Here is a 23,364-nt window from a genome sequence, read left to right as displayed (position 1 = left end):
TTTATGTATTACCACTCTTAAAAATAAATAACTAAAAAAAAGTGGGTTTCAAATTTTAACAATTCTTGCCAAAACAAAATTGTTGAACTAAATGCAGAACAAATAAACATTTTTGACCTATCCACTAGTAGCTGTGGCATCAATCAGCTTGGACTATAAAATCACTCCGAAAAATAAAAATGACTTTGTTTAGCAGTTCCGCAGCAAATAGCCTAGTATCATTGTTCAAAAAACGTCATAGAAAACAGAAAAACATTCGCTTGAAAAATATGACTCAAAAATAATGAGGATATCTACACAGAACCTATGGGTTTTGTAAGGGGTTTATAAAAAAAGTGGGATTTGTATGCTGTCTTTTTTAAAGTTGTTGTTCACAGACTCACCCAGAAGAGGATTAAATGAGGGGCTGTGGGGCAACAATAATGAGGAATTCAGACATAAACATTTACTTTTTTTTTTTTTACCAACATGCAAAATACTTTGCATGCCAGAAAACTACAACCCATGGTAGTGGCACCATCATGCTGTGGGGATGCTTTTGTTCAGCAATGACATGGAAGCAGGTCTTAGAATTTTGACCAGTATATGTTAACATTCAAACCATACAATAAAACAATCTGTATCTTATTTTTTAAGAAATTACTCAAAAGCAATGTTCAGTGCATTTTTTATTTTAAAATGAGTTGAAGATCATCAACAAACACAATAAATGATGTTTGATAAATAAATCGGTTTCCATCAATCAGAGAACAGTAAGTGCAATAAACATTCAACCCATATCTTCAAATTTCAAGATATTAACCAGGATGTCCCAAACAAAGCATTGACAGCATACATACATAAAAGATTAGGCATACATTTTTAAAAATCTAGTATCTCTAAGGACAAGACATTAATTTGGTCACAAAAAGGAAGCTCTGATGCATAAATGACAAGTTTGCACACTTCAAATTATTTTCTCAATAAGAGCACTCAAACAGTCTCTTTCTTGCAGGTTTTCAAAAGTTGCCAGCAACCTCATGTTAGCCTTTATTATACCTGCCAATCAAGGATTCAAAAACATTCTCTTAAAAATCACATGCAGATCCAACCAAGAAGTCGTCTTCTTTACAACAGCTGTTTTTTTTTCTAAGTCTGCTAAAATAAAGTGCTGATTAATGTGTGTATATATCTTTGTAAAATAGAATATTCCCTTTCAGATTGTCAACAGGGATAAGCCTGTTCAAAAATACTGATCATGAGATTAAACTTTATGAGAACATGCTTCCAATATCCATTCAAGTATTCCCTTAAACATGGTTTTTTGGGGGGGGGGGGTCATTATAAGTTACAACTCTCTGTTACTTAACTAATAAGAAACAGGCTTGAAAAATATCCTGATTGTTTAGAAACATGCATTTATGCCAGTGAAATATTAATGTTTGCGCTACATGCTAATCTGAGGTTCAATGACATTTCCAAATGAGAACGAGGGTGTCTGAAACGCGCCTACTCACAGTCAACTACGTAGTAAGTCATAAAGATAAAGCTCTGTCCAGGGTTCACTTCCTTTTAAAGTGAAAAGCTTTTCATACAGTCAAGTTTTTATATTTAGCTGCAGTAAATACAGTTTTTTTTTTCACATCAAATAAACCAAGACATAAATAAATAAACAGTGAGTAGGACTGGCCCCAAATCAGAATATATTGAATATTTGAAGTTGACTAAAACTCTCTAAAAGGTGTGGGTATGTTTGAGTGTGAGCAATGCTGAGATATGCGTCTCCACTCGTGATACCAGAGTATCCTGGTGCGTCTTCACTTGTTCTTGTCCTCCAGGCCGCTCTCCGCTCTCAGCGCCTGGCTGCTGGCTGAGATGAAGCTGATCCAGTGTTTGAGCTCCTCCGGAAACTGTGGACACTCGATCTGCAGACAAACACAGCGTTAAACACACAGGATCCCAATGAAGATTCGAGCCCTGGGTTCTCAAGCCATACCAAATAACCATCCCCATTTTAAGAGTTGCCAAAAAGTACAGCCACATAACAGCAACAGAAACAATCTCATAAGAATAAAAATATAAAAATGGATGGTGATACTAAAATAGCAATAAAATAGCAAACATTTCTAATTAAATCAACAGCCAAGGAGTAGAAGAAAAAATGTGAAATCCCCTTGAAAGTCTCTCTGACAGAAAAGGCCAGATCACATCATTTTATGTTATCCGTTTTTAAACCTTATCAACGATTAGAAAATGTGACGTAAATACTTACTTCGCTCATCTAATATCAGATCATTCGAAAGCTTTATTTGTTGCTATAAATCAAAAATCTGACTTTCTAACAGCAGGTCATAAAAATGTATGAACATCCTCAACGCTTTAATGCAGTTTTTACACTTTAAAGATTTGTATTTAGTCATGCACCGTTCAATGCACCAAGCGCTTGAATTCAGGCCAATTAGCTCTTCAACGACTCGGATCAACAGGTCCAATATTGAAAAAAAATCTGAGTTCCTTACGCTGTTCAATAAAACTGAAAACTCTGGATTCTTTGAACCACAAATGTTGCTATGAACTTGGAACATATTTTGTTTACTGGGGACTAGTGGTATAAAACGGACTGTGCTGCCACCTTGGGTTGGCAGCTTTGATAAGTTACTCAAATAACACGAGGCTTTATTTGGTCTTGATAAATGACTTCAATATGTTTGATTTTTAATATCAAGCTTGATGTAAGCTGCTAGTTTGTTTTCCTTACTTGTATATAAAGAAGTTTTTAGTGTTTTATTAAGATTACTTTCAATATTTCTGCTTATAAAATACAATTATATTAAGATTACCTTCGATAGGGAGTTTTTAATTACCATTGGATGTAGCTATTGGTTATTTTGGTATCTGTGTGTAAATGCCACATATTCAAATAAAATGTGCTCTGAAATGTTCATCTGGACAGAATTCCTTCATGTTTCTGTCAAAGAGCCGTGATTAGCCGTGATTACATCAGGGAGCTGTGCTAAAAACCAGCGTCAGAATTTTACTCGACAAAATATATGTGGTAAAGTGCAAAGCCACTCACCTGCTTCTTGTAGATAAATTCAATGATGCTTTCTGGGCTGCTGCCCACCACATTCTGCCTACAGAGCATGACTGCGGACACAAAACTATCTCTCTTGGACACAAAGCGCTGCTCTAGGTAAAAGGCCTTCTCATCCCAGCCCAGCACTTTGGTGCGAATCTGAAAAGCCTCCCTGAAAGCCAAAGAGCGCCGGTACCGAATGGTGGAGGCCCCCACTACCAATCTGACCCCGAGCTTGCGGGAGGCCATGAACAGCCCGTTTCTCATGTAGTGGTGGAAGCGGGCGAAGTCACACTCCCTCAGATATCGAGAGTTGTTCATGTGGCCCAGGTAGTCTAAGTCATTGGGAAGGACCATGCAGTCGATGCTTTGCTCAGCTAGTATATCCTCTATTCTGGGCAGGAACCATGCTTCTACAAAGACCTGGGCCCCCCGCAGGAAGTACCACACGTCCAGGTTGCAGAAGAGCAGGAGGAGGGCGCTCAGCACCAGCAGCAACATCTCTCTGGAACAAGAGTCCAAATACAGATTAAAACAATGAAAACCGATGCAGCAAATAGCATTGCATTACGTAGTTATAACAGCATAGGCCTTTAAAGTATCTCCTTATGAAGGTGGCTTAGAGAGATTTTCAATAATATTCGGTTTAGGATTCTAAATGTCTGAACACATTTTGGCATTAAACAAACAAAAAAAAAAAAAAACACTAAGACCACCAACTTTAATGCATTTATCTGAGCTCAGCTTTTCAGAGCATCGTTGCTAAGTTTTCAGCAGTCAATCCGCATATCGCAATAGCAAAGGCGCCGCAGCGCTGAGACGAGTGGGGCAGCTGGCGCAGCTCCCTTTCAAATAAACCTGCCGTGGAAGTCAAATCTGTTAGCTTAGCTGTTAGCAGCATGAGGCGGCCGGCCTAAGGAGGCATAGGGGGCACGTTCTGCGGCGAAAGTCGCCCATTTCCCCGGTGCCGAGGCTCGATAAAAGCGCCGTCCAGGAACGGAACGGAAGCATATTCCCAGAGAAGCCAAACTCACCGTGCGTCCCGCAGAAAGCGCTACCATAGGACGGGATACAACTTCAAGAAGCCGGTAGATTCAATGGACATGACTTCCTGGTGCGTGACGTCATGGAGCTTCATTGGGTGACTTGTTGACATGGTTACAGATGGATTTTGCATACGCTGACGCTACCAGGCTTTTCTTTTTCTAACAGCGTCGTAATGGTATATAGTGAGGATAGGCTATTTAAAGCAGCACCGTGTAAGCCTTGACCAGAGTATTAGCTTAATTTGACATTTATTAAATGTTTTTTTTTAGTTCAATAAACAACACCTTACCCTTCTCATAAACTCAGCCAGGTGAGAAGAACCTGGAGGTTCCAGAGCTAGTAGGCTAAAAAGTTAGACGGTGCTGCTTTAAAAAAGTATTTGAAAGACATTCTGCAAAAAACGTCCACTCTAAATGTACATGTGGAAAAATTGTCTTGTAAAATAAACGATGTAAGGTATAACATTTGTATTAAATCTATACATAGCTTTAGCCTACATTATTTTTTTCGAGAATGTGAAAGCTGGCCTAAATAATTTAACACCTACTCCAGTATACTGTTTATTATTTTATTTTCTAAAACTTTTGTTTTTCGTTCATGTCATAATGAATCATATCTAGACCAGCTGGTCCTAAATTGGAGGGGGGTGGGGGGAACACTTTCTTTATAGTCAGACAGACTAGGACACAGATTAGGAAAATATTCATTTGAATAAAACAGAAAAAAAAAAAACTTTTTGTCCCCAATTCTCTATATGAGAAAGTGCAGCTTTATGTGACCAAATAGTGTTTGATGGAAAAAAAAAAATCTAAAAATTACATTGTTACTATCTCCTTTAGTTTCTGTTGAGCTGATATCAGTAAAATGTGATAACCAGATATATTTGACAAGTTAGCAACAGATAAGTATGAAACAAAAATGGTAAAAAGCTTTATATTGAGTCTTCTATATTTTCCAGTGATTTAAAACAGTATTACAGATCTAGTGTTCCCTTTAAGCCTGGATGTCTAATTTCATAAAAGAAACAGATGATAGACCAAATCTAAGCCAAAGCTCACACTCTGTTCACATTTAAATAGCCCATATCATTTTCATTAATAAATGGAGCAGTTCTTCTTGTCCTTTGTCCATTGACAGAAGAAATGTCTAACAACCATTTACCTGGTAAATGTTGATAAGGCTGTTTAAACATTAATTAAAGCGGAAAACATTGCCCTGAGGTAAGCATCTGAGGCGAACATTTCAATCCAGCGGTTCAACGGGTAAACAAGCTCATTACATTAAACCTTTCAGAGACTGCAAATAAACAGCAAACTTGATGAACTAGCTGTAAAGTTAAAGCTAAAAGCCACTAAAGAACTTTAATAGGTTTGGAAGAAAATATCACATCAAATGAATATTCTATGTCAGCTGGGGTTTAACTTGTAAATTCAAACCGTCTTGTGCTCAATATCTCAAATCATTACATTGCTGAAAGCCCATAGAATGTATTATCCAGTAGCCATTATATTCTCCATCACACTGATTGGTGTCTTATTAAAAAGCTGTGATACTTCAAAACTGAAACACTATTTTAAATGTCAGTTAAAAAAACTACATGCAGCTATGAAAAACAAACAAATACATGTAAATTATATTAAAACTATTTAAAATTGTTCTGGACTTTATAAAAACTATCTTGAAATTGCTTTATGGACAGATTAATGATCGCTCTGTTCCAGTTGACAAGACCTCAGTCAAAGATAACAAGAAGGTATTGAGAATACCAGGAAGATCATAAACTGCAACTATACCAAATTAATTTGGTATAGTTAACCTCAGGCATTTGCCATTTTCTTTAGTTTGTGTTTAGTACTTCTAGTTGAAAATAAAAGACGTAAAACTAGACATTTCAATCTTAGCCGTTATTTTATTGTTTGCTGTGATGGCTGCACCGCATTTTAAAAACAGAAATGTCTGCCCACTGAAAAGTACATCTATGCACTGTACAATACTGCATATGCACTCAGTATCTGGTTGGGGCTCCTTTTGCATGAATTACTGGATCAACACTGCGTGGCAAGGAGGCGACCAGCCTGTGGCTCTGCTGAGTTGTTAAAGGAGTCCATGTTGCTTTAATGAAGACCTTCAGCCAGGCAGCATTGTTGGCTCTGGTGTCCCGCCCCTTCCTCTTAACTATACTCCATGGTTTCTCTATGATATGTTGGTTTAATCAGCATCTCTAGAAAGTTTGTCAGCAGAGGAAAAATTAGGTGCTGGTAAATGTCTGGCCTGACTTTAGACTTTATTAGAACACAGTGGACCAACGTCAGCGGATGACACGGCTCCTCAAACCATTAGACAGTGGAAACGCCATACTGGATCTCTCACAGCTTGGGTTCCGTGACTCTCCGTCATTCTTCCAGACTTTGGGACCTGGATTTTTAAATTAAATGTAGGATTTGCTTTCGTTTGAGAAGAGAAAATTTACCCGTTGACCAAAAGTCCAATCATTTTTCTCCTAAATCACATACATTTCTGTTGTCTGTGGTTCTGGGATAGCTTAACAGTGTTAGAGCTGTGGCCCATGTCCTTCATATGTCTATCTGGCAGCTCCTTAAGCTTTTTACTACATTTCTTGTCCCCCCCCCCCCAACAAACTACTCAATAGACTTTGCTTTACAGTCCCTTTAGGCTTCGGTTATCACTGGTGTTTGTGCACATTTCTGCCAGTTTTTTCTTCCACTCAACTTTTCTTTGCTTGGATACAGCACCGATTTATAAACAATGAACATTTGTGGCTTTACCCACTCTTTGTACCACTAGACATCTGTCAGGGCAGCAGCCTTCACTGTAACATCATATTTAAACCTCTTAAGGGGAGGGAAAAAAAAGAAGTATTTTCATTATCTTTAAGCTCTAACAATCAAAACGAACAAAACTAAATGCTTGAATATGAACTTCTACAAGTTTACATTTCCGACTGAATTATTGAAACCAACCTCACGAATCGTAGAGAAAAACAGCATTAGCCCACAACAGTAGGCCTCAGACGGTGCAGCTGAAACAACGTAGTAAAATATTCACACTCAAGTATTTTTTTTTTTAATCCCAACATTTTTACAGATAACTGCTTTACGTGTACATTTTGTCACAGTAAGAAACTCACACCTAATCCCGTGAATGTGATTTATTTCTGCTGCAACCCGATAAAACGTGTCAGCGTGTCAGATACTTAGTTACAAACGTTGTGACGTGCCTCTGTTTTCATTGTAACGCACTCCAATGTTCCTGGGTCACATCTTTAAACGCTGGGTTGAACGTACCCTTGGAGCAAAGAACAGGCACACCAGCGAAGAAGTGACAACTGCGCAGATGGTAAAAGTCTCTCTGAGAAGACTGCGAATCTTAAAACGTAGAGAAAACGTCCGTTCATCCAACTTTATTTGTTCTTCTCGTCAAGGCCGCTCTCGGCTCTCAGGGCCTGGCTGCTGGCAGACATGAAGTTGACCCAGTGCTGCAGGTCCTCTGGAAACTCAGGGCGAACTACCTGCGAGCAGCACAACACAAGATTATTGTCATTTACTGACAGTCGGTGACGAGATTCAGCCCGTCGGCCTTCGCTTCCTGTCGTTACCTTTCGTTTACACAGGTGCTGCAAGATCTTGTCGGGGCTGCTGCGTATCACGCTCTGCTTGCAGTACATGACGGCACACACCAGCCGGTCTTTCGTGGACACGAACCTCTGCTCCAGGAAAAAGGCCTTGTCGTCCCAGGTGACGATCCGACTGCACAGATCGTAGCCCTCTCCTATACACAGAGCCCTGCGGTAGCGAATGGTGGTGGCCCCCACCACCATGTTGGCGCCGAGGGCCCGCGCCGCTTTGAACACGCCGTTGCGCGTGTAGAGGGAGAAGCGGGCGAAGTCGCACTCCCGCAGGTACCGAGCGTTGTTCATGTGGCACATGTCGATGTCGCGTGGAGTCACGCGTCCAGCGACGACCTGCTCTCCCGTCACGTCCCACACCGGCGGCTGAAACCAGGCCCGCAGGATCACGGCGCCGGCTCGCAGGAAGTACCACACATCCAGGGTGGAGAAGAGCACCACCAGGGCGGCGAGGAGCCACGCCAGCCACCACATCTCTGGGAAAGACGGGGCAGATGGAAGCAATGAGCCATAAGTGGGAAGGTCTTCTCTTATATTGTTTTTTATTTCATTGGTAAATCACAGCTATGCAACAAAATAGTATCCCCCCCCCCCAACAAGTGGTTCCGTATTCCTATTTGAACACATGAAGCAACACAAATGAGCCTAACGACAAGTGTTAATACAGCCACATCATTTTAAACAGGATTTCCTCGTGCAATCTTAGCAGACGAAGGTATGCGTCATTATGAGATCACAAAACTTCAGCAACACATGGCATTAATCTCCCACCTGCCGAGGACTGGATTTTGTAGATCTAGCTGTAAAAAGTTGTAGTTCTGTTGTACCTTGGACCACCAGCGGTTTTCAACACCGTGTCAGTTTTATTGTCCCCCCGGCCTTAGGAGTGTCCTGTATTTAGCTCCATTCATTTTTCCTTCAACTTTTATTGCCCCTAGGACCGGGCGATAAATCGATTTAAACAATTAATTAGAATGTACAGTTTTTTAAGATTTCATTTTTTGGAAAATTGGGATTTTATTTTGCCAATGCACTCACTGGGGCTATGAAGAGAATAGCATCCAATGCTGAATAAATATAAAATGTATGGTCTAAATATTGTAAAGAGGAAACTTTTTTTTTTTTTTTTTTACCTATACGAGGCACTTTAATTTACTTATTGTTTAATGTAACACAGGTGAAGTGAAGCCTGTTAATAGGTCGATGTATAAAACCACTAGCAGCAAACAATTTGTCATATGTTCATTGTTTACGACGGCAGGGCCGCCATCTTGTTTTACAAGCATGTTTGACAGCTTGTATTTAGTTGCACTTTGAATTCAGGTCAACTCCCAGATGAAATGCTTGAAATAAAAGAAAGTTTTTAAAGTAATTTCTTTAATTTATTTTGGTGAAACATGAGGAGGAAAAAAAAAAAAAAAAAAAAAAACGATTAATTGCATTTGGTATAATAAAATCTGAGATTTTGTTTTTAAGCCAGATCGCCCAGCCCTACTTGCTCTCGTATCCCCGATGGGACAAAAAAAAAAAAAAAACATTCCCACAGTATGATTCTGCTACAACCATGCTTTCCTGTGGAGATGGTGTGTTCAGGTTGATGCACAATGTGTTTGCTGCCACATAGTATTAAGAAGTTCAAGTTTGGTCTCATCTGACCAGAGCACCGTCTTCCATAGTTTTGCCTTTGTCCCCTTCATAGTTTATGATAAACTGGACTTCTTTTGTCTTTCAACAATGGTTTTATTCTTTCCACTCTTCCATTAAGGTCAGATTTGTTGAGTGGCCTGGTAAAAAAGGTTATGATCCACAGATCCTTCCATGTGTGGATCTCTGCAGCTCCTCCAGAGCTTCCATGGACCTCTTGGCTGCTTTTCTCAGTGCTTCACCAGTTGGTTGGTCTCGTTTGACAGTCATGTCTTGGCAGATCTGCAGTTTTCTATTTTTCCAGATGACGGATTGAACATTGTTCTGTGAGATGTTGAAAGCTTGAGATATTGTTTTATGAGTAAACACTGATTTAAATGTTTCCACAACAATAAACTCTGTGCTCCTAGGTCTCCATGAAACTTTTTGCTCATTAATGTTCTCTAACAAACCTCTGAGCCCCTCACAGAACAGCTGGAACTGTCTTGCCGGTGTAAAGGACACCCAGCAGCCAATCAAAATCAAGTATTCACCCAGTTCATGGTATAAGCAGCAAGAAGAACTACATTAAATGGTTTACACAGTGATGTCATGGCACGTTTAATGCCAATAATACATCTGGTGGCCATTCCTGTTTAACACAACATAAAACAACTTGAGTCTTTAAGATACTTTTCCTATTATTACTGCAAGTCCGGTAAATTGTTTGGCTGCCAGACAAGACTTATAGGTAAATGCAAGCTTTTCAATTAAAAATTGTATCACTGAGACAAAAATCAATTAATTAAGGCTGACAATAACGTTGTTAGCCATTTATTTCTGGATGCCATACCAGCACTGACATTTGCCGACATTGTCGCACATCCAGTGTTTTCCTGATATTTCGCAGCCATAATAAACAGCACCACAGTGATTATTAGCAGCACATTTCATTTAGGGGTATCAGAATAGAGGGGGTTCCTCCCACTGCTCAGAAACCCTAATGTTCTTTGTAACACGTAGTCAGTTTGCATGTTTCACATTTATCTTAGAATCCAGCCAGTTCAAGAGGATCAAATGGAGACATTTTGACTCCAACAAGTGGTTCTGTATTTTCATTTGTACACACAAAACAATACAAATGACCCTAATGACAAGTGTTAATACAGCCACATCTTTTTAAAACAGGATTTCCTCATGCAACCTTAGCAGACTAAGACAAATGGAGACATTTTGACTCCATGGTTTCCCAGCTTGGCACCAAGGGAGCACGGAGGCGTACCAGCATCTTTCTGTATGTTGCTCTGACTTACACAACTCATAGAAATATTCACCGGTTGTAATTTTACAGACATACGGAGACTGTAACATTACAAAATCCCTACAAAGAAGTATGCATTATCTGATTATTTAAGAGCACATCACTTTAGTGTATGCAAATCAGTTGACTTGGGTTAAATTAAATCTTAATTACATTTTTGGGTTTTAGTGGATTTATTTGTTTATTTGTCTTCTCTGCTTTTTATGGAAGTCCTGGCAGAAAGCTGCAACAAAATAAGACCAAAATTTCCACAAATTAGGAGTGTGCAAACAGGTTCAGCAAGAAAGGCAGCTATCCCGGCATTGAGCGTTTGCCTGAACAACATGCGGTTTCAGTGAATCAGAGACTGCCACTGATAAAGAGTATTTTCTAAAAACTCGAACAACCAGTTTATGAATTAGGGCCGTGAACACAGGCATACAGCATGCATTACATGCTTTTAATCTGAGTTTGACAATGTAATTCAGTCCCGAAATGAAAAAAAAATCGGGGTGTTGTCGCTTATAGAAAATAAAAAACACCACGTTTACAAAAAGCTGCAGTTTTCAGCGAACATAACGTGAAACTACCTAACTTTCAAACTTGGTCAAAGTTCATAACTCACCTGTCGTGCCTGTCTTCTGGTGTCGCCTAAAACCTGCGGCGTCTGCACAGTTCAACTTAACTTCCGAATAACTTCCGGTGAGCACTGTCAAAGTAAAAGCATAGCTATGTGCTGATTCATGAAATGAACGAGCGGGGGGAAATAAAAATCCAACTACAGGCTTTGTTTAAAAATACTTGATGACTGCGCGGAATTAGGCGTAGGAGAGAGATATCCCGTTGTCTTATACATTTAAACAAACATTTATTTTGGTACAATGAGATGGACTCACTTCCGGTATCTGAAGTGACGTAAAGCTAAGTGGACAAGAGGAACAACGGTGATTGGCTCTTCAGCCATAAGGTTTGACTGAAGGAGTAGTTTTAGATGCTGATTTTTTTTTTTTTTTTTTTACAATAATCATAAGCTCTTACTTAAACTTAATTTACGTTTTCGAGATAACTCATAATTTGATTAAATGTTACAAAAATGAACATTTGTTTATTCAACATTGTAACACAAGTGTAACCGTGTGACGGGTCATACGTCAGGGTTAAGATTAATCGCAGTTTATTTAAAGACATCCAGTGTTTTCACCTTTCGCTTACAAATGTACACCTAATAAAAATGCAGTTTTTTTTCACTACAGTATTCAACAAAATGGAGTTTGTAACAAGGACACAGAAGAAAACAACCTAATTGACTGAGGAATAATGTCTTAAAATTTTCAGCAAATGGAAACAAAATGAATGCAATGTTTACAACATTTCAGATCTAGAAGATGTGAAATAATTTCATTTATCAATATACTTTAGTGTGTTTACCATTTCATTTTGAAATGTTTGTCGATCATTTTCTTATTTATGTATATCATGCTTTTCCTATTTCCCCCCGAAAATTATACATGCTTGATATATTTAAAAACTGTAATTCTTTGTAATTTACATTGTTTTTCTCTCATATTCGTGCTTTGGATTTTTTTTACCTACTATATTTCCACATGGATTTAGTCCCCATTTTTTTCTTTTTACATTACCCATCTCCACAGAAAGATGAGAAGGAAGCCCACATGCGGTTCATAGACTCTGCTTCTTGCTTAATAAGGCATAATATACAAAACACCAAGGTCAATTTATGCCACACTAGCATTTTTATAGGTTTGAATTTTGATTGAACATTTTAAATGAGGGATTTTTTTTCATTTATTGGAATAGTAAATATTATAGTGAGACATTTATTTTTGTAGTCTTGATTATGACAGGTTTGGTGTTCCAAAATATTCCACTTTTAAATCAAGGTAGACACGTGTTCTGCCAGTTCAGTGGTACTGCGTGCAGTCTCTAGCTGCTTGAACTTTGGTGTTGACTGAAATGTGGGGGATAGTATAGTTTGTGCTGCAGGTGTAGACAAGGTTGGGCCAACTGGTAAGATTGGGCTTATACTGGCAGTTGCCTGATGACCGCTTTTTCCAACAGTATGGAGAGATGCAGATCTGCAGGAAACATTGTAGAAACATGAAAATAATCTTAATCAACCAAACTAGGTTGGTGTTAGATCATATCTGAAGATTTACAATAATGACATCTAGACATGCCAGTCTACAAAAAGTGCCTCAAATGTTACTTGTGACCACTTTGTTTTAATTTTCATGAAGTGTTTTCACATACAGATTAGTTATTCACTACAGTACGCTAAAGACCTTTGATAAATTTGGTTTTAAAAACTATATTGAGAAGAAATCAAATTAAAATGGCTGTACTCAAAAGAACCGCCTGGCTAGCTCTATGCATTTTCTTGTCATGGAGAGTTGGAAGCTTTTGTTTAGGCTACATATTATCTTGGTTTTAAATTAATTTACAGCAAAGCAGACACAACAAAGGGGGGAAACATATATAGAAATGCCCTCCCATGTTGGGTTACAGGTGGGGAAACTTTGTCTAAAGGGAGTTTGATTTAACTGAGTTCCATTAAATTAAGGTTAAAAACCTATTTGTTTAGAATCATAGTCCAACTTGTCTTATATCTGGGCCTGCTGCTACTATCCAAATGTACTTTCCTTCTTTTTTCCTCTCCATCTCTGTAATGTTCTTTTTTTCCTCTCATGTACAGCACTTTGGATCAATTGTCTTGTAACTGAAAAAAGCGCTTTATAAGTAAGCCTCCCTTTTCTTGCCTTAACAGAAATATCTGGGAAGTTTTTAATATGAACAGTGATCTAATACAACAATCCCTTCTACAGGGAGGAAAAAAAAAAAAGTGAGTGCACTTGTGTATGTAAGGTTTATCCATAAGAAAGATGCGAGGAGCCAAAGACCCGCCTCCCAGAGCACCAAAGCAGACGCCGGGGAAACTAAGAATCCAACGCTCCCGAAAGGACCGCCAGAGCAAAGGTGCCCAAGAGGGACAAACACAGGGATAGCTGCCTCCAGCCAGCTACACCGGAGCGGATCCAGCCATGGCCCAGAGACCCTGTTCATTTCATTCTAAGTCTCAAGACTAATGGTGGGAGTTAGGAAAACCAAAAAAAACACCACAAGCACCAAAAACTGAGCCGCCACTTTCTTTATTCTGACACCACGCAAAACAAATGCTTCAACTTTGGTTTCTCCAACAGCTTTTTAACAACAAAGCTATAGCAAATATGTTAAGGCCATAATGCTGATGAATAAAAGCAAAAAATACACAAAAACAAAAAAGAATAGATGAATTTGTCTTCAACAATCTCAAACCTAAAAAAATAAAATCTAACACAGGCTTTAAAAACTAACTTATTTGGTTAGTAACAGATTAGTACCACCACCGATGTGAACAAACTACATCAACGAGACAATCACAAAACATGTTAGTCTAAATCAACAAGAATGCATCCAATGTATTTTCACACTGATCCCAAGGGTCACGCCGGACGTTGTGAACGAAGGCTGTTCTGTAGCAGATTCACTGAATTTGTCGGGATCGATAATCGATCACCATTTTCTTCATGTTCCAGTCTGACATGAGGTCACTCATTTGAAGTTCGTTTCCTGGGCCAGCCAGCGGATCGTATTTGTGTCTGAAAGGAAGGCACAGTGTCACCATTTAAGCATAATGGTTAGCTATAACTCTCTTCAGCTTCATATTTCACTTAGTAGATCGACAAGCTCAACAGACGCAGTAGCTTACTGCTTGAGGTGCTCCTCGATGGCTTTGCGCTCATACACGGTGCCATAAACTGTTTTTACCGGATCAACAAAAACCGTCTTGGTGAGGGGACAGAGCAGGTGCTGAGGTACAAACTGTGGCACAGGATCTATTATTGTCTATGGGAAGAAAATATACATAAATACGTTACATGTATCCATACAGCCATTATACCAGCAACTCTAAATAGTTCTACTGATCCACCTTCTCCATTTCATCCAGAGACTTCCCAGCATGTTGCTCCGTGTGCTTCTTGGCTTCTAGTTCGTACGTCTCACGGCTCGTCAAGAATTCTTCGGCCAAAATGCTTCAAAAGAAATTTTATGTACTAATGAAATATAATGTATTGTTTTAAAATACCCTTAACATTTCTCTCACACCTAAATGTTTCAGATAAATCTATAATTTTAATCAGAAAAACAACCTGAGCAAACAAGTTTTCAGTTGACTAAAATCAATCATTAAGAAAACCAATAACTCCAAACCAACCTCTCTATTTGCCCTCCTCCTAAATTATGAAATACCTGAAAACACGAAAACTGTGTTCAATTTCACTAGTCACACTGCCTTATTACTAACATGTAAAATCAATTATTAGAATCAAACCTGACCATCCACATGGTCAGGTTTGATGAAGTAGGCAAAAACATGTCTAAAAAAGCAACACATGTCTATAACTAAAGAAATTCAGGTAGGACTGTAGCATCATTGGCATCTACCAGTGTGGATAGGATAGAGCCATTACTAAAGCTTAGGGGTTTCCAGCAAAAAACAAAAAGAAAAATGGGATTCCATCTTCCCTAATGAGAGCCATCATACACGCATGGAGAAAACATGGAAAAGTGAAAATCATTCCCATCACCATCAGCAGTTTGCTAACCAGAATTAGTCCAAGTGTGACTCACTCAAAGTCATAAAAAAGACTAACCTTTCCAGTCATTTGCCATCAGTTCTCCTGGGTACAGCTTTTTATGTTTTTGTGTTTAAACCATGTGGGGCTCCTCCCTTTGTCTATTAGCTAGACCCATTCAATGTCACAAAAGCCTTTTTCACACGGTAACTGGATGGTTTGAAGTAATATAAATATATATATCTTTAATAAAAACACTTCAAGTTTGGATGTTATGCTCCTGACTTGCCAAGCTTAGCCAAAGTACTGTGTAATCCAACTTGTGCGATCCTTCGCTGCAGCTTGAGTGTATGATTTAGTGATCGCACAGGATCTGTGTGGCACGCTGGTCAAGGAATTTAAGACAAGAACACACAGACCACCTCGGTATAGTGTGTATTTGAGGCCCTTGTTTTTTTGGCGTAAACACACACTGGATGAGTTTCAGTGTTTTGTGCCGAGACAGAGCAGGCCACTGGACTTCCACTGGAAGTGCAGCTTCTTTAGCAGCAGCTGTGCTTGAAAGCAGAACAAAATCAGAACGTTGCCCACAACACGTGTTCAACCCGGGAATCCTGAACTCCCGTCTCCCAGGGCCAATGTACTGCAGCTTTTAGATGCGTCTCTGCTTCAACATCCCAGATTGAGACGATTAGGTAATTAGCAGGAGCCTGGAGAACTTAACTTCAAGCTCATATATGTGAAACATCACTAGCTTGGTTTCCAATTTATGAAGAGAGCTGCCTGCGATAGACTGGCGACCTGTCCAGGGTCGCCAGTCAAGCATGTATGAAAATGGATGGATGGAAGAGAGCCGCTTGTTTCTGCAGATTTATGAAGTAACTGTCCTGTGACAGAAGCTGTTGATGCTTGTTACTGTTACTTGAGTATAACCACATTACACATTGTTAATAACTGAGGCGTAAAAAGGAGCATTATTTGTTTTGGTTCACTTATACAGCCAAAACCCAGTGTCTGTCGTAGAAAATTAAAGTCGAAATTTCATTTCTTTCTACATGTCTTGAAGGCATTATTAACAGGTCAACATGTAGTAAGCAGATGAAGGAGCGTGTGAAAGCGTAACTATTTTTATCCACGTTTCTCACCTGTCCAGAGGATCATCAGGCTCGGGGACGATGAGCAGACCATACACAGCATCAAAAATCTCCTTCATTGTGATGTGTGCATTGTAGTTGCGGTCGAATATGTTGTGGCAGATCCGACCCACACTGTTGACGTTGCAGTGATACACCTGTTTATCCTGTTAAGAAAGTCCAACTACAAAATAACACAAAGTACGTATATTTGGCTATAAAACTCTTTTTTAAATCCTCATATTTTGCTTTATTTGTCTTTTAATAGGATACGTGTGTGACGAAACGAAGGACTGGAGGCTTCACTGGGTAGTCGGGTCCAAACTGACAGTACAGCTCGAACACGCCGGTCTCGTACGGCGTGTCTGGAGGGCCCTGCATGAGAATCCTCCAGAATGCTGAAAAGATGACAGACTCTTAACGGTGCTTTAATAAAATGTACTTCAAAACATACGTATTATGCAAAAGTTTACATGATGAAAGAGCCTTTGAAACAAAATTTCCCAATCTAATTTCAGAAACTGCCACAATCTTTGGCCACTTCTTTAAAAACAAAAAGGAATCGCAAAAAAAGCAGAGGCTTTAAGAAAAAAAAAATTAAACAACAAATCTTAACTTACTAAAATCAGATTCTGATGGAAAGACTCTAAAGAAGGGATGTGGGTCACAATGCAGACTCTTGAGTTCCTCTAGGATCCGTTTTTCCTTCTCCATGAATCGTCCATCCTTTGACTCACTAATTTTCTTTTTGAGGGCACTAATTAAGAAAGAGAAAACAAATGATGAAACCCTTTGTTTTGTTTTGAAATCCAGGTTATTAACCCATAAGTTTAAAGCTGATATTGACTGTTCTTTTTAAGCTATTACCTGAAATATTAATTTCAGTCAGTGGTCCAGAGGTTCTCAAAAGTAAAGTTTATTGATGTATCCCCCTTTCAAGAATGAAAACGTTATGGGGGACCCCCATCCCAAAAATGGATCAAAAATTTTACTTCTGTTTTTCTTAATGCATGTAAGCCATTGCTCTGAAGATTGGCCAGGATCCTTTATACATTTTATAGCAATTAAAATGTTTTCTACAACAGTTTCTATCATCACAATTTTTCAACAATGTCACATTTGATAAACTATAAATATAAAAGGTTTTTAGCCAGACACATCCCTGCCGTTAACACAAAGATTAAAATACAACAATGTTCACAGCCTGCGGACACAACGCGTTCTCTCTCTGGAAAGACGGCATGTCACTTTTAGCTAGCCATGAACTTCGTCATCAATAAAATAGAGACCTAAAATAAATTAGCTGAAAAAAATATGCCATTGACAGTAAAGAAAAAATAAAGTTGCATTAAGTTTTATACTATTTTAGAAGTTTATTCTCTGTACACAGACAGCTGGTAAGAAGCTGCTCTGAGGATAATCTAGAATCCCCCGCTACTGTCATACTACAGAATGCAGGTACAGACTGAACAGCAGATGTAGCTGTTGTCCCATTTAGCAGAATTTAGTGTCTGGACCAAAAACAAACAAACCCCCCCCCAAAAAAAAGGTACACACAGCCAAGGCTTCCCCTCCCGGGGCGCGCCCCCACTGTTAGAGAATCACTGCTGTAGTAAATCTTTTCTTTATTTTCTTTTATTCATCCATCACAATGCTCTTTGTTCTCTTGCCGTATGTTTCCATCATGTAAACCACTTTGAAATGTCATCACAAATAAACTTGCAATTGTTAGTTTATCGATCTCTAGAAAAGTGATGCCGTCTCCTACCTTTCGGTCAGGGTCACTCTGCCATTTATCTGAGTGGGCAAGAATGTCTCTGGGTATTCATCGTACTTATGAGCAGCAAACAGCTCCATTAATCTGGACTATAAAGCAGATAAATAATATATATCATGAAGCCAGAGCGATTCATTCATCAAAGCAAAATGCATCGCAACAGAAGTCATGACGGACCTCAGAGACGGAAGAGACATCAAGTTTGTTTTTGGGCTTCCTTTGCTCCAAAGACAGGACCGTCTCGATTTCAAAGAGCTTTAGGCTCTCTTTGGTGGACTTTGGCTTGAAACAACAACCACCTGGAGAAAAGAAAGTTTCAAAATAGGTTTTTCTAATGTGGGAAAAGAGTTGCAAATTAAATTATAGGATGTTTTAGCCAGTATTCAAGTGCTATGCTATGTGTTTAATTCAGTTTTTTTGCTTTTTTTGTCACATTTTCAGATCAATCACCTAATTTTAATAGTAAACTGTATAACCTTAGTAAATACAAAAAGTGGCCAAATGAGAATTTCATTCATTAATGAACAGAAGCTATCCAAAATAGTCTGGTCCACTGGGGAAAAAAAGCAACACCTGGAAAAAAGCAGTAATTAATTTTCAGATGCCTTCATGTTTTTTTTAGGGGAATTTGATAACTGTGCATGTCAGAGTGGTTATATTCTGTGCCTATACACACATTATGATCACAATCATTGATTGTGTACCCATATAAAAGGTACAATCCGATTATTTAATCTGAATACGTTTTAATGCAATCGTGAAATGTTGTTCATGTAAACATAGCTACTGTATACTTTAAAAATGGCTGAGAGTCATAAGAAGTTTATGGGAAGGAGACGAAGGGCTCAGTAAAAATAAATATACCCACAGTGTATTTGGGAGATTCTTTCACGCGATCCCCCTGAGGAGCAGGAGATTTGGTAAAATGGTCTTGTGCATGCACAGTTATTCAAAAAAGGGACATGCATTACATGCATTTCGGGAAAACTCCCAGACACTCTTTTAACTGTCGTTTGGCCCAAAATTAAGAGTTTTGCGAACTAGCCTGTTTTGCCTCACAGAAATTAAACTGACAACTAGATTCAATAAATGAAAAAAAACCTGTTGCATTGCTGATCCCATGCAGCATGTTGTTCTCAACATTTCCAAGGAGGATTGAATCAACAATTATGTCTGATTCGAGTAGCTTCACTGTCACAGCTACCGGCTCCGTCTGGGATCTAAGCAGGGGGAAAAAAGGATTATTCCAAAAAAAATAAAAATAAGCAAATTTTGTTGCATCCTTATAGACAAATGGAGGACAACCAATTTGTTTAAACCACAGTTAAACTAGATATTTATATAGAATGTATATTTAAAAAGCCATTTACCCTCTCACTGACTAAATCAGACCAAATTTATTTCAATGTCAGTTGGTGTTGTCAAAATTATTTTCTAAATGCTAGAATTACATTTTTATTACATTGTTCGGATCCCTGTATGTGTACAGGGATCCGTTTTATTGATCTAATTATGTTTTTTTTTTTCCTTCTCTGAGGCGCACCTTGAGTATCTGGCTAACGTTGTTTTATTTAAAGATGAATATATGTTTTCTTTTTATAGTCATAATACTAGACCCCTTTAAGATTCTTCAAGTTTATATATTTATCCTGATCAACTGATGCAGTTAGAAAAATGTTTTAAAAATTGCATGCCACAATGTCAAGATTAAAGTGAAGCAGTAGAAGATTTTACCCTGAGTCGTTTCCATCAGTGAGGCATATGATGCGAAGTCTACAATCTGGGAATCTCTCCTTGACTTTATTAAGCTCACGGGCTCCTCGTTGTAGTGCGTCGTACAGAAGAGTACATCCATTTGCCTTCAAGTCACGCAAATGTTCCTAAGAACGTGGAAGAGGAAGACCATCACTGCAAGTCCTCTCATGTAGAAACTACTGAGGGCATTAAAAACTGACTTTTGTTAACCGTAACTTTCAATATGCAGTTTTGAACGAGCAAGCCTTTTTTCAGTCCAAGCCTACACATCTTGATGTTCATGTGACATATGTTTGCATTAAACTATGTGGTCTTTAAAAAGATTGGGATGTTCAACTGAAGAAACTGTCTTTAAGACCAACTACTGCTTTCAAAATTATAAATGAAACAACAAATGTATAACGGATTAATGATGTAACCAAGTGTGTACCTTGAACACTTCCAGACTCTCGGTAAATGTATGGAGGGTCTTCACAAAGGAATCAAATTTCACAAGACCAATGACATGGTGGAAGTCGTAGGCCATGCTCCTGGTGGCGAAGTTGTCAAAAAGCTCCTTCACAGTGTTGATTTTCTTAATTTCTGCATTTTCATAGCACTCCTCTTCCATGGAGGAACTGGTGTCCATCAGGACCTGATCACAATGACTGATGATTAGTTCATTCATGTTTGGACTGCTAATGCTGGTTTAATTATTATTTTACGATTTAAAAAACTAACTGGATTTTCTCATTTTACCATTATTGCTTCTTTTGGCATCCTGCTTGTAACAAATGTTCCATCATCTCTGTGGTCGCCAGTCCTACATTAGATAAAAAAGAAAAGAAAAAAACACTTTCAAATGACATCACACGACTGTCAGCTGTGGCAGTTTATAAACTCAACCAAGACAAGAGAGAATGTAAAAAAAATGTCTGCTCTCTTCACATGCAATACAAAGATTGTTTTTGTGCTTATATGTATGTACATACATACATACATACACATTTTATTTTACCTTTATTTAAAGAAGTAAGAGATACAAATATCAAGAGTTGCCCATTTTAATTACGTGTGTCATAGGAGGGACTCACTTGGCTGCCAAAACATTCAGATCCACCGCTTTTACTTTTCCATCAAGACAATCGTGCACCATGATCATATTTGGGAATCCTTTGTTCTTACACTGGGAAATCCCAAGGTTGTCTGATTAACAACAACAAAACAACATAAAAATGTGTCAATAGTTCTTTAAAGAGATTTCCTAAAAAAACAAAACAAAAAAAACAGTACATTAGATATGAAAGCATAGATAGTGGATATATAGTCCACTTTAAATCATAGCTTTCGGACTGAAATGTCCATGTTATAATCAAATGAGTACCTTCACTCAGCATAACGAGGGAGCTCTGTGATGTCCCCAGATCCTTCAGCTGTAGAGGTGGGGTCACATTGAGACAAGGGAAGGATTTGAGTTTTTCCACCATGCTTCCAAAAGTCCATTCAATATTGACCTTGAAGCTGGAATCCAGAGCACTTAGTTAAGTGTTTCAAAAGCCTTTCCTGTGCCCTTCTTTGTAATCAAATAACCTTTAATGATAAAAAACGTATTTACGTTTCACAACGAGGTGTCTAGTTTGGGTACTGCCTACAGTAGTTGGTTAGCAATGTAAAGTTATGACAAGATTGCACTGTGTAATTTATATTTTACTTGTAGTCAAGAGGGTTGCAACTACACTTCCTTGAAATAGATTGTGTATAAAAACAGAGTCAAAGCTCAATAAGCTGCCAGTATAATCTAAATAAGGCCTAGTGTGAAAACATGTAGTGTTAAAATATGAATTACTCAAAAAAATCAAGGTATGCAGACCAGGCACAGTAGCTTCATTTACAAGATTTTGTGAATGTTGGTGTGTGGCTGTTTTAAATATGTGATTTTTTTTCTATCTTGTATTCTCTTTTTCTACTACTTCATTTTTGTCATCTTCTCTCCCTTTTGACGTTTTGCCTCACCTTTCTCACTTCCTTTCTTTCCCTTTTACCTTTCTGTCATGTGTCCATTAGCGAAAGCAGTAATGGTCTAACCTGACCCTAGCCATATGGATTTCGCTCCGCCTAGCTTCACTCACATCCATCTGGGACCTCTCTATAGGAATTGCCTTTATTGAAGGCTGGGCCTTATCAAAAATCCTTGCATATGATTGGATAAGCCACTTGTCTGTCATCTTTATCGACGTGCTATTTCAACCACTCACACTGAAGCTAACCTGTGACGCTGTGAGAGCGACGCAGGAAAAAGCTAAACTTTTTTTTTTTTATGTGTTTGCGGCTCTAGAGGCACGTGTTTTATTGACAGTGAGCTGACAGGAAGAGGGTGGAAGACAGGGGGCAAAGCGCCGCGGGTCGGAGTCGATCCCGGGCCGACCGCGTTGAGGACTAAAGGTCTCCTAATATGGTTCACGCTAACCGCTCCGCCCCGGAAAACAAAACTTGCCAAATCCGGTCTGGAGAAGGGCGAAAACATGGTTTCCACCAACAAAAGCCTTCAGAGCCGTTCTCTGATGTTCTTTTAATGAAACAATATTAGGTAGATTGGACAACACGGAAGAAATAGCAGCGTCAATGTTAACGCTTGCTTCCTCGATGCGAGCCGCCATTGCTGTCTGAATCAAAACAGTTTCACGGTCGCTTCTCCACTACATCACATCTATGAAACTCCAGCCTTGCGTCCTGATTGGCTAGACAATAAAATTGGTTGGAGAAATCACTTTCTATGGGAGAGGTCCCAGATGGATGTGAGTGGAGCTAGGCGGAGCGACATCCATCTGGCTAGAGTCAGGTTAGTAATGGTCCACTTGTGAAAGTAAATCTATTGGGCTCTCTTTGACACTAAGAAAGCAATTTTGAGTGCTACACTGCCAGACTGGACACATAAGAAAAATAAAGAAAAATAAAAAATGATAATTTAAATATTGCCACGCACAAGTTTGAGTTAACCAGCATTTCTTTGTATTTTGCTCCAAAGGGGGAACATTTCAATAAATGCTTCCAAACATTAGTTTCACTATTTTGGAGTAAGGACTGACTATTCAAGCATCAACAGCTGCCAAATCTTAGGGCTTTTTGACATTAAACTACAAAAGACTATTTATTCAGCTTGAGAAGAAGCAGAGCAAGTCTTTGGAAGCACATCTATTGTGAAATATCTACAATACACAGTTCCTTTTAAGACAACACAAAGATGATGGTTCTATCCCATTAAGAGAAAAATGAGGATACATACTTGTGACCGGACACCTTGTCCTGATCCAGAATCCAGAGAGGATATGTCCTGACATACCGAGGCATGCTGAGAAGGATCTTCTCAATGTCAGCCGCTCTCTTCAGTGAACATTCCTGCAGCGGCTCTTCGGTG

At 38.8% G+C, this 23,364-nt stretch overlaps 3 protein-coding genes across 3 annotated transcripts; all 3 read right to left on the bottom strand.

Annotated features, from left to right (window-relative positions):
- Positions 1-655: 655 nt before the first annotated feature.
- Positions 656-4,216, bottom strand: LOC105920888 (protein THEM6). The gene is made up of 3 exons (XM_012856539.3): positions 4,090-4,216; positions 3,056-3,560; positions 656-1,904 (listed from the first exon to the last, which is right to left on the bottom strand). The coding sequence occupies exons 2-3, from the start codon at positions 3,554-3,556 to the stop codon at positions 1,797-1,799; spliced, it is 609 nt and encodes a 202-aa protein (XP_012711993.2). The 5' UTR covers positions 3,557-3,560; positions 4,090-4,216; the 3' UTR covers positions 656-1,796.
- Positions 4,217-7,156: 2,940 nt separating this feature from the next.
- On the bottom strand, positions 7,157-11,404 carry LOC105920887 (protein THEM6). Its single transcript, XM_012856538.3, has 3 exons — positions 11,297-11,404; positions 7,719-8,224; positions 7,157-7,631 (listed from the first exon to the last, which is right to left on the bottom strand). Exons 2-3 carry the CDS (start codon positions 8,220-8,222, stop codon positions 7,524-7,526), a joined length of 612 nt encoding a protein of 203 aa, XP_012711992.1. The 5' UTR covers positions 8,223-8,224; positions 11,297-11,404; the 3' UTR covers positions 7,157-7,523.
- Positions 11,405-13,819: 2,415 nt separating this feature from the next.
- Positions 13,820-20,514, bottom strand: LOC105920889. Its single transcript, XM_036138345.1, has 11 exons — positions 20,401-20,514; positions 19,950-20,095; positions 19,317-19,435; positions 18,393-18,514; positions 18,207-18,304; positions 17,059-17,195; positions 16,712-16,836; positions 16,451-16,596; positions 14,660-14,762; positions 14,438-14,574; positions 13,820-14,327 (listed from the first exon to the last, which is right to left on the bottom strand). The coding sequence occupies exons 1-11, from the start codon at positions 20,494-20,496 to the stop codon at positions 14,213-14,215; spliced, it is 1,344 nt and encodes a 447-aa protein (XP_035994238.1). The 5' UTR covers positions 20,497-20,514; the 3' UTR covers positions 13,820-14,212.
- Between the last annotated feature and the right edge of the window lie 2,850 nt (positions 20,515-23,364).

Source organism: Fundulus heteroclitus, chromosome 6 (assembly GCF_011125445.2).
Source record: "Fundulus heteroclitus isolate FHET01 chromosome 6, MU-UCD_Fhet_4.1, whole genome shotgun sequence".
Lineage (NCBI taxonomy): Eukaryota > Metazoa > Chordata > Actinopteri > Cyprinodontiformes > Fundulidae > Fundulus > Fundulus heteroclitus.
The sequence above is the reverse complement of the archived record's forward strand: the minus strand, read 5'-3'. Positions and strand labels throughout refer to the sequence as shown.

Bases quoted from the DNA above. Each gene is read 5' to 3' on its own strand.
- LOC105920888 (XM_012856539.3), bottom strand. From the start codon at position 3,556: ATGTTGCTGCTGGTGCTGAGCGCCCTCCTCCTGCTCTTCTGCAACCTG. The intron at 1,905-3,055 runs GTGAGTGGCTTT...GTTTGTCTGCAG, and splicing joins AATTTATCTACAAGAAGCAG to ATCGAGTGTCCACAGTTTCC.
- LOC105920887 (XM_012856538.3), bottom strand. From the start codon at position 8,222: ATGTGGTGGCTGGCGTGGCTCCTCGCCGCCCTGGTGGTGCTCTTCTCC. The intron at 7,632-7,718 runs GTAACGACAGGA...TGCTGCTCGCAG, and splicing joins AGCACCTGTGTAAACGAAAG to GTAGTTCGCCCTGAGTTTCC.
- LOC105920889 (XM_036138345.1), bottom strand. From the start codon at position 20,496: ATGGCCTACGACTTCCACCATGTCATTGGTCTTGTGAAATTTGATTCC. The intron at 18,305-18,392 runs GTCCGTCATGAC...TCTGCTTTATAG, and splicing joins ATGTCTCTTCCGTCTCTGAG to TCCAGATTAATGGAGCTGTT. The intron at 14,328-14,437 runs GTAAGCTACTGC...CCTTCCTTTCAG, and splicing joins ATCGAGGAGCACCTCAAGCA to ACACAAATACGATCCGCTGG.